Genomic DNA, 10,602 nt, shown 5'->3' with positions numbered 1-10,602 from the left:
CTAGAGAGGCACTTTGGACAATGGCCTGAAGTGACAGGACAAGGGGGAATGGGCTTCCCACTGGCAGAGAACAGGGTTAGATGGAATATTGGGAAGAAATCCTTCCCTGTCAGGCTGTTGAGGCTCTGGCACAGGTTCCCAGGGAAGCTCTGGCCACTCCATTCCTGGAAGTGTTCCAGGCCAGGTTGGATGGGGTTTAAAGCAACTCGGTCTAGTGGACAAGTTGGTAACCTGTCCTTGCTTGCAAAGGAGTGAGATCAGGTGAAAACAACCACAAGTATTCCCAAGACTGAGGAGGAGGAAGAGGATGAGCTCTGGTGAAGGGCTGGAAAGGGGACAACAGAACCCCAAAATCTGGTCTGCAATTGCTTTTATTGCATCATCAAGAGTATTGGTAGTAAGTAATATGGGCTCTAATGCTGATAACCTGGCTGCAAGCTTGTTATAGTTTGACACTGGACAAGCACCAGGCACCCACCAAAGCCCTTCACTCACCTTCTCTTGCTCTCAGCTGAGGACAGGAGAGGGAAACAAGAATTAACAAAGGGCTCGTGAGTTGAGATGAGGACTGGGAGAAAAAACACCCTAGGAGTAAAAAATAACTGCTCCACATTTAATGGTATTAAGTAAATTTATTATTAACAGAGTCGGAGGATGATAATGAGAAGTAAAATAAAACTTTAAAACACCTTCTTTCTGCCCAGCACCTCCCTCCTTCCCACCAACAGTGCAGGGAGACAGGCCATGGGGCTTTGATCAGTTCGTTATTTGAGATTTTCTTCTGTTCACTCAGGGAGAGAAGTTTTTTGTCTGCCATGACATGGGAGCTCTCCCACAGCAGACAGTTCTCCATGGACTTCTCCAGTGTGGCTCTAATCTCACCAGCAGCACTCCTGACAAAACTGTTGCAATGTGAGTCCTTCCCATGGGCAAACAGTCTTCTCAGAATCGGTACGGCGTGGGTCACTCTTCCACATGGTGCAGTCCTCCAAACACAGGCTGCTCTAGTTTGGAAGCAAGGGACCTCTTTCTCTCTCTGGAAGCAGGAGCCCTCTCTCTGCACTCAGGTTTCCCACTGGGTCATAGCTTTCTCTGGCATGCACCCACTCCAGCTTCAGCACTTCTCCCACAGGCTGCAAGTGGATTTCTGCATCCCCTCTGCACTTCATGGACTGCTGGAGGACAGTTTCTTCCATCATAGTCCTCACTACAGCTGGCAGAGGAATCTCAGCTGGGACGTTTGGAGCACTTCTTCCCCCTCTTTTTTCCATTGACCTTGGTGCTGCCAGGTTGTTTTCCCTTCCATGTCGTCACCCTCCCTCTCTTCTCTGCCTAGAGGAAAAACTGCTGCCCATGGGTACCATTGCCAACAAATTCTACCAGTCCAAAGAGTCTTCCAGAATTCCACGGTGCCGAGAGGTTGATCTGGTCCAGGTTCCATGTTGGGAAATCTCTCGCCATGTTCTCTCCACCAGCCGCCCCTGTGCAGGCTGCTGTGATTTTCTTCTGAGATGTGTCATCACCAAGGCCTTACCAACCTCTCCAATTGTGCCAGCAGCATGTCCATCCTCAGAGCCATCAGAGATTGGCTCTGTCAGACATGGTGGAGGCTTCCAGCAGCTTCTCATAGAAGTCACTTTCTGTGGCCTCCACCCCTACCGAAAAGCCAGTCTGTGCCAAATCAACACAAAGCAACTGTTTCCTGTCCTTCCCTTGGGCAGTGGGAGCCTGCATTAGAATTAAGAAATGGGAATTCTTGGCTCAGTTGTGCTTCCTTGGGCCCAGGGCAGGTTTTGGCAATGATCCCAGACCTCATCCCAGAAAGGGAGTTGTTTCTAAAAAGCACATGGATGCTTCAGCAGCACTGCCAGCACTGCCAGCATTCCAGTGCCACCAGCACCACCAGCAGCCCTCTGCTGTTGGAGGGGACAATGACTCCTCATGAAAGAAAAATGAGAAATGGCAAAAATCTGTCAGGTGAGGGAAGGAGATCAGAGATCGGGACATTGTCCAGGGAAGAAATGTTTCTAATCAGAGTTGTGAAAAACAAGGTTCACTTTTTGGTAAAAATTTTAAGGAATATGTTTAATAAAATAATTAAGACAATTAGGAGAAAAAAAACCAAGAACGGCCGGCCGGGTGACTTGGCATTCAGCCAAGTCCACACCTTGCTTTCTCAGGGATACTCGTTAAATACCCTTCCCGTTATATCGATATATGAATATACATAAAATTCCATAAACTAGTTTCCATATTCCAGGAACTGTTTTGCATGGCCCCTCCTTGGGTCCGCCTTTTTAGAGCATGCGGGTTTCGCGGCTGTGTCCTTTTTATCGCTTCCAGTTTGGGCCTTGGTCCGTGCTTTCTGCAGGTGGTAGATGCTGATAGTTGGTGTATCAGTAGCAGAGTCTTCTTTACATGTTCACTGGATGTTATCCCAACCAAACAGACAGTTTAAGCATACTTACATCACTACTCCCATTATATCTAATCTTATTTTACCAATAGCAGAAATAAACTTATATCCTATATCCTTACTATGTTATTAATCATATAGCACACATCTTGCGAAAAGCCAATTTTATAATACACACATATAACAGGGTGAAAAGAGGACCTATTCTATGATTCAAGACCAGTTTTGAATAAACTAACTTCCTTTGTTGTTAAAAAAAACACCAAAAACCAAAAAACAAAAACAAACAAACAAACAAAAAAGAAAACAAAAACCAACCAAACAGAAAACAAACAAACAAAAAAAACCCCACACCCCAAAAAAACCACCAAACCAATGGAAATGAAACTCTAATGCAGGCAAACATGGAATTTCTTCCTTCCGGATAACTCCACCAAGTCTTGGGTAGCAACAGCAGGACAGGGCACAGAGAGAGCCAGCAGGACAGGAATGGGGAGCTCCTGGTGATCTGGGCACTTTCTCCTTCATGTTACAGGCCTGGAAAGAGCCGCTTTAGGATAGTGATCCCAAAGGAGCACAAGGTACCAGGAAGCTCCACTGATCTGCCCAGACCCCCTTTGCCTGCTGCTGCCCCACTGGGAACAGGTCAGTGCAATGTTTTCCCTCCTCCCTACCCCACCTTCCTCTCCTCCAGCAGCTGCTCTCTTCCTGCCACCCTCTCCTGGTGACTGCGGTGACCGCAGTGCCCTCCCCAGCTCCCCCCTCCTCTGCCCTCTGCATCCCCTCTGGATCTTGACATGGAAATCGGCTGAAATCAACTTTCTAACACAATGGGAAGCATTAGGAAGCAGGAATTCTTTACCTGCAGAGGACATATAGAAGGATCTCTCCTTGATCTCTCTGTGTGGTGACACTTTACACAAGGGGGTTATCCATTGTACCCCCACATAAACATTAATATGTGTTTCTATCTAATACACCAACATCCCTTTCCTGCAACTATTTTCCATGTGTCCTCCTCCTACTGGAAGTCCTGTTATGATCCTGAAGGATCATTCAGAGGGGTCTCTGGTGGTCATATTCACTGAGTGCTGTGATACTAAAGGTGACCTTGCCTTGAACTTTTGCTTTGTGCTGTTGCTTCTTGTGACAGAACTTGCCCCAAAACCACTGCAGGTCTCCTTCTTTGTTTCTGCACTGGCTCCAGGCACATTTATCATCCTGTGTGCTCCTGAGGAGCACATTGGAGCTGGGCTTTCTTCCTCCCTCCTGGCTCCTAGAACTCTATGGCCAGGAAGAGAGGAGACACTGCCAGGGTCCCATGTGGATTGGGGGAGGAGAGGGGCTGTCAGGGGGAAAAAATCAGCCTTGGGTGGGTTCTGGGGTATCAGAGCATTTTGGAGGGGTCAGGAGAGGGTCTTGGAGGGAGGTTGGAGGGAGTCTGGATGTCGGCAAACCCAGAGGAGAGCAGAGCCTGGCAGGCCACACTCAGAGTGGGGTGATAGGATGGGGTGAGCATGGCATGAAGAGATGGGGCCAGGATGGGATGGGGATGGGGACAGGAGAGGAAAGGACAGGACAGGACAGGACAGGGAGCAGCTCAGCTGTGCTTCGTTGGGCCCTGGGCAGGTTTTGGCAATGACCCCAGAGCCCTTCACAATGGGAGTTACTTCTGACAAGCAGCTAGCTGCTTTATCAGCACTGCCAGCATTCCAGTGCCACCAGCACCACCAGCAGCCCTCTGCTGCTGGAGGGACCATGATCACTCTGGGCAGAGAGACAAGGAATGGTAGAAACCTGTTAGGGGAGTGAAAGGAGTTGCAGAATGGGACATTCTGCAGGGAAGGCAGGTTTCTAATCAGGAGGAAATGATAAGCCATTTGCAAAATATTTCGTTTGGAGCTTCTGACAAAAGACACTGCCTCTGCAGAAAAACAAATGCAAGATAAATGACTCTGAGGAAGTGAAATTCTGACAGAGCCAAAGTTTCTGACTCCTCTGTGACTGCACTGATTATTGGGATGGAGCAACAGGACAGAGCACAGAGAGGAGCCAGAGGGAGGAGAGTGGGGAGCTCTTGGTGATCTGGGCACTTTCTCCATGTTACTGACATGAGAGAAGCTGCATTAGGATATGGACCCCAAAGGAGCACGAGGTTCCAGGAAGTGGCGCTGATCTGCACAGACCCCCTTTGCCTGCTGCTGCTGCTCCACTTGGAAAAGGTCAGTGCAATGTTTTCCCTCCTCCCTACCCCCACCTCCCTCTCCTCCAGCAGCTGCTCTCTTCCTGCCACCCTCTCCCGCTGACCGCAGTGCCCTCCCCAGCTCCTCCCTCCTCTACCCTGCCCTTTCCTTCTGCATCCTCTGATGATTATCCCAACCCTCCCACCTCCCTCTCCAACCCCACCATTTCCACCACCCTCCTCCCCTGCACCTCTCACTCCTCCCCACTGAATCCTTCCCACTGCAGGGAGCTGCACAGGAGCCACATGGTCCAACCCGGGATTCTCCAAGCACTAACTCCCCATCCACTCTGACCACAGCCAGGGGCCACATCCCACTGCCTGCCCAGTGTCCATCCATGGAGATGACCACTGTGTCCCCATCTCCTGCCTCACCCACTGACGGGGACGATCTCTGATAAAAATGAAATTTAAAATGTTTAAAAGCCACATCCGTGGCACCTTTCCTCCCAGACCACCTTAAAAACAGGGAGCCCGTTCCCGTAGAAAAACTCTCGGGCGCCGCGCCCCCCCATCCCAGGTCGGAGACGGGGCGGGGGAGCTGCGGCGGAGCCGCCGGCTCTGCCACCGACAGAGAGAGAGGAGAGAGCCGGCCGTCCCGTCCCCACCCCGGTTCGCCGCGGAAAAGCCCCTCCCCAGCCCCGTCCGCGGCTGGGAGCCGGCGGGGGGGAAAACCCAGGGTCTGCGGAGCCGCCCGCAGCTGCCATGCTCCCCGGCCGTCCAGCCCACGGAGCCGCCCGCAGTCAGCCACCGCCGGTCCGGCGTGGAGAAACCCCGGCCGCGCCCCCCCTGGTTCGGCGCGGAGAAGAGCCCCGGCCGCCCCGTCTGCCCGCAGCTGCCATGCTCCCCGTACGGGCCGCCGCAGCTGCACCGTTTCAAAAGAAAGAAACCCGCGCCTGCCACGTGCCACATTCCACCTCCCACCGCACAAGCCCCGGCCCAAACCCCCACAACGTTGCCGCCGCTGTGAAGCAGCGTGAGACCGAAACGCCATTGCTGCGGCAAAACTACCACGCGGCTGCAAAGAGCTCCAAGCGCCCGCCCCGGCTAATCCCGCATTCAAATTAAGGACTCCGAGAGCGTCTCGGGATGAAATCTAACATAAAAAAACCCTTATCAAATAAAAACCAAGTAAAATTAAAACGGATAAGAACTAATGCTCAGCCGTGTGGACCCTAGAGAATCAGAAGAGCTAATTTCTCCGGTTTTGCTTACTAGCCGTAAGTTAAAAGACCAAACCAGAGATGAGACCACAGGAGAAAACAAAGAACTGTCAGGACTCTGGGATTGCTTCCCAGCGAGGGTCAGTCCTCCAGCTCTGTTGAATTGCCTGCAGCAGAGCTGATAAAGCCCTCCTCCTCCACGGCGACTACGGAATAAGAGCTGATTAATAAAGGCGTTTATGGAGATTAATATTTTCTCCGCCCATTTTTATTCATAACAATCTCTGTGAGATAGATGTCACCAACATGGCCATACACAGTGTGACACTGCTCATCTGCCTCTGTGGGCTGCTTGGGAATGGGGCTGTCCTCTGCCTCCTCAGCCTGAAAGTCCGTAACATTGGCATCTTTGACCTGGTTTTGCTGACTTCATCTTCCTGCTCTTCACATTCCCTTAGAAATTTAGCGGTTTCATCTGAGACATCTTCTACACTCCCTTGGGAGTCAGACAGCAGTGTACAGTGAATGTCAGGGAATTCCTAGAAAACTGAAGTGAGATGATTCCTAGCCAGGCTGACATGCCTCAGGGATCTGGGATGCTCCTGCTGGAAGCTGGAGTATGTGGTAGCCCTGGGACGAGAACTGTCACCTCTCTTCCCCACTGCCAATGCAGTTGTGTCCCCAGCTACGGAATGTCACATCCCCTCCCCAGGCCAATCCCTTTAAGGGCAAACACATCAGGATCCATGAACTGAAAGGGCTCAAGTAGAGGTGGAGAGGGACTTTGGACAAGGGCATGGAGTGACAGGACAAGGGGGAATGTAGCAATGTATCTGTGTAACAGGCTATTCAGATGCACAAGCCAAACTGGTTGTGAGTAATATTATCAAACCACCTGCAGTTTTGTTGTTAGAGCTCTCAGGAATTCATCAAGGTTACTGAAAAAACAACAGGATCACAAATATGAAGAGAGCCTGAGAAAATGTCTGCAAATATCTAAACCCTAGACAGAGGAAGCACAACGCGAGGATGGATGCTTGACCAATTGGATATCCATAATGATGTGTGCCTAACTTGAATTATTAAAAAACTATGGATATTGATCTAATACCAATATCCAACTATGACAGACAAAGACTCCCTAACAGTTTAAAATTAGAAAGTGTATGTTTATTATGATGCCGGGCAGCGTGCGGGATAGGTCGCAAATACACATGTGCAATTTACAGATGATCACAGGGTCTTTTATGTACAGGAGTATCAAATACCCAAAACACAAATGCATATTCATAACTCTGGTACATCCCGTTCCCCGCTTCGTATGGTAATTAGCCCAAAAAGCCATTAAGCATGTGTAGTTTGTTCTTTAAAATGGGTCGGTGTTCTTTTTTATAGGGTGGGGTCCCAAAATGATGAAGTAAGATGGGTCTTCCTCCCTTGACTTTTTAACCTTTAGTGTTAGTGACAGCTAAATCCTGTTTTTTTCAGGACTGTTTGATTTATGATTGTATTGTATTCATGGGGTCTATTGATTATTCAGTATGCAAAAGCCTAGTTTGACAGCTTCCCTGATTTATCAGTTCCTTCCGTGATTTATCAGTTCCTTCAGTCTGGCTTCTGTTAACAAAAAGGGAAGTTTTAGCTACATTACCTCAGCAATATCTATTTTGACTAAAGTCTTTAATTCTTCTAAATCAATGCTTCAGCCTCATGAAGGAGCAGCTCAGCCAACCCAGAGATGTGTGCCCACGTGGACAGTAGACCAAGAATCAATATTTGCCATGTTATGTAAGCAATAAATGGCTTCTGTTGGAATCATGTTGGTTCTGTTATTCAGTGGCCAATTTGCCCCCTGTAGGGGAATGGTTTCTCACTGTCAGAGGGTGGGTTCAGATGGAATATTGGGAAGAAATCCTTCCCTGTGAGGGTGGGGAGGCCCTGGCACAGGTTGACCAGAGAGGCTGTGGCTGCGCCATCCCTGGAAAGTGTCCAAGGCCAGGTTAGATGGGGTTTGGAGCAATCTGGCATAGTGGAAGATGTCCCTGCTGGGAAAGGAAAAGTATGAGATCAGGTAAAAACAACCACAAGTGCTCCCAGGACTGAGGAAGAGGAGCTCTGGTGAAGGGCTGGGAGGGGGTTCACAGCACCCTGGTCTCTAATAGCTGTGATTGCATCATCAAAGGCATTGGCAGTAATTCGGGTGGGCTCTAAGTGCTGACAACCTGGCTGCAAGCAACTGATTGCTGTCCTTCCCTTGGGCTGTGGGAGCCTGCACTGCAATGAGAGAAATGGGAGTCCATGGCCCAGGGCTGCTCCCATGAGCCCAGGGCAGGTTTTGGCAAGGATTCTGGAGCTCCTCCCAGAATGGGAGTTGTTTCTGACAAGCAGCCAGGTGCTTCACCAGCACTGCCAGCACTGCCAGCATTCCAGTGCCACCAGCACCACCAGCAGCCCCCTGCTGCTGGAGGGACAATGATCCCTCAGGGAAGAGAAACGAGGAATGGTGGAAACCTGTGAGGTGAGGGAAGGAAGATGAAGAACGGGACACTGTCCTGGGAAGGAGTGTTTGTAATTAGAGGGAAATGAGGAGCCATTCCCAAATGTTATAAACAGTGGGTATGGTGATTGACTTTTGCAAATGCTGAACGAATATTATGTGTGTTATAATGGTAAAAGAAGCTTTGTTAGGATTTGGAGTGTTTCTAATGTGAGTATTGTGTTAATGCTGAAAGCTGCAATGCTGATCTGGGACCACTGCAAGGAGCCGAAGGCAGGAGTGCACAAGCTCCGGGAAGGTGGGATGAAGGAGGAGCTGTGTGGGAAGAGTGGGATATGGATGGATGTGGGGTTGGCTTCCCAAGAGTATTTAAGGCTTGTTACTGTTGTGGGTGGGGTGCATCTGGCCGTGCCTCTGGACCTTGTTTTTTTCCTGGTTTTAAAACTTTAGGAAGTGGAGTGTCATTTCTCACACCAGGAAGAAGACTACTTGATTTGTAGGGGAAAAGAAAATTAAATATATATATAAATATTAAAAAAAAAAAAAATAATCAAGATCAGTAACCCTGAGGCTGTGCAACTCCAAGGGAGCCAAAGTTGTAAAACCACTTCCAAATGCCCCATGACCACAATGAGCCTTGGCAAAAAACACTTAGATAGGGCATGGGAGTGGCCAGTGGGACAGGAGTGGGGAGCTCCTGGTGATCTGGGCAATTTCTTCTTCATTTTACTCACCTGGAAGAAGCTACTTTAGGATATTGATCCCAAAGGAGTAAGGGGTGCCAGGAAGCACCTGCACATCTCACTTCTCCCCACTCAATCCTTCCCACTGCAGGGACCTGCAGAGGAACCGCATGGTCCATCCTGGGATTCTCCAAGCACTGACTCCCCATCCACTCTGACCACAGCCAGGGGCCACATCCCACTGCCTGCCCAGCATCCATCCATGGAGGTGACCACTGTGTCCCCAGTTTCCCTCTCTATCACTGAAGGAGATGATCTCCGTGAGACAGATGTCACCAATGTGGCCATACACAGTGTGACACTGCTCGTCTGCCTCTGTGGGCTGGCTGGGAATGGGGCTGTGCTCTCTCTCCTCAGCATCATCTTCACCTCTGACTTCATCTTCAGCCTGGCCATTGCCATCTTCCTATTTCTCCTCCTCATGCTCCTGTCCACACTGAGCCTCATTGTAGAGAATGTGTCCTGCTCTGCTATTGTGCTCCTGGCATACTTGGGCTTCCTTTTCCTGCTGTCACTCTTGTGCTCCAGCATGGGGCTGCACCATGTAGTGTTCATGAACATCACAGGGTCAGGCTCTGTAGCCTTGAATTTGTCCTGCTCGTGCTGCTGTTTCTTTTACAAGCACCTGTCGTGTGTGGTGATGAGTGCCCTGCTGTGGGCCTTCTTTGCTGTCACTGCTCCCAATCCAACAGTGGCTTCCCTGTGACAGTTTCATGAACAGCACTGCCAGGTGCCTCTCATCTCCATGTACACCCTCCACCTCCTTCTCTTTGCTCCCTTCATGCTCATTTCCAGAGTATTCTTCATTCAGGACTCATGTTGCTCAGAGAAGGGCAAGCTCAAAAGGCTTCACATTGTTATCTTCCTCTCTCTCCCCCTCATTTTCCCCCTCAGCCTCTGGAATTTCCTGCAGCAGCTCAGCTACACCATTCTGCCTTCCCAGGCTGTTTTCCTGCTTGCCTGCATCAACAGCACCATCAAACCCTTCACCTACTTCTTGGTCGGGAGATACTGGAGGAACTGCTCCATGGGGTCTGTCGGAATCTCTCTAGATGGTCTTTAGGGAGCCAGAAGAAAACACTGCCAGCAGCAATGATTCCACCAGGGACACGTCGGTCTGAGCCTGTTGATCCCTTCCTCTGCTCTGATGAAGCCCACCAGGACAGTGGCTTAGGGATTCCTTGAGGCACCTCTTAATAAATATCCACCAGATCACCCTCCCACTTTTATTCCTGCAGGAGAAGGGAGCAGGGGCATTCCCAAGGGCCATGTGGGAGGGACGTTCTGTGGGGAGCATATTGGAGCATGGCTTTCCCTTCTCCCTCACACCTCCTAGCACACTAATCCCCGAACAGACCGTGCCCCACGCAGCTGTGATCCCAAAATCCCCCTGGTACCTGGTTCCTGCATCCCTCTGTGGTCTGATATCAATAAACAGCTTCGTTAATTCTTCCCGGTCTCCTCTGGCTGCTGCTACTAGCTGGGAATGTGACTGGAGGGAGGGGACACACCCATGGCTTGTGCTCCCTGGAGCAACCTGA

At 50.1% G+C, this 10,602-nt stretch overlaps 1 protein-coding gene across 1 annotated transcript; it reads left to right on the top strand.

Moving 5' to 3' along the window:
* The first annotated feature begins 705 nt into the window (after window positions 1–705).
* On the top strand, window positions 706–10,385 carry LOC310910212 (uncharacterized protein). The gene is made up of 3 exons (XM_083862660.1): window positions 706–3,061; window positions 9,153–9,752; window positions 9,783–10,385. The coding sequence occupies exons 2-3, from the start codon at window positions 9,264–9,266 to the stop codon at window positions 10,122–10,124; spliced, it is 831 nt and encodes a 276-aa protein (XP_083718786.1). The 5' UTR covers window positions 706–3,061; window positions 9,153–9,263; the 3' UTR covers window positions 10,125–10,385.
* The last annotated feature ends 217 nt before the right edge of the window (window positions 10,386–10,602 follow it).

Source organism: Zosterops lateralis, assembly GCF_965231275.1.
Source record: "Zosterops lateralis genome assembly, chromosome: 6".
Classification (NCBI taxonomy): domain Eukaryota; kingdom Metazoa; phylum Chordata; class Aves; order Passeriformes; family Zosteropidae; genus Zosterops; species Zosterops lateralis.
This window is presented reverse-complemented; position numbering and strand designations above follow the sequence as displayed.

Bases quoted from the DNA above. Each gene is read 5' to 3' on its own strand.
- LOC310910212 (XM_083862660.1), top strand. From the start codon at position 9,264: ATGGAGGTGACCACTGTGTCCCCAGTTTCCCTCTCTATCACTGAAGGA. The intron at 9,753-9,782 runs GTGGCTTCCCTG...TTTCATGAACAG, and splicing joins TCACTGCTCCCAATCCAACA to CACTGCCAGGTGCCTCTCAT.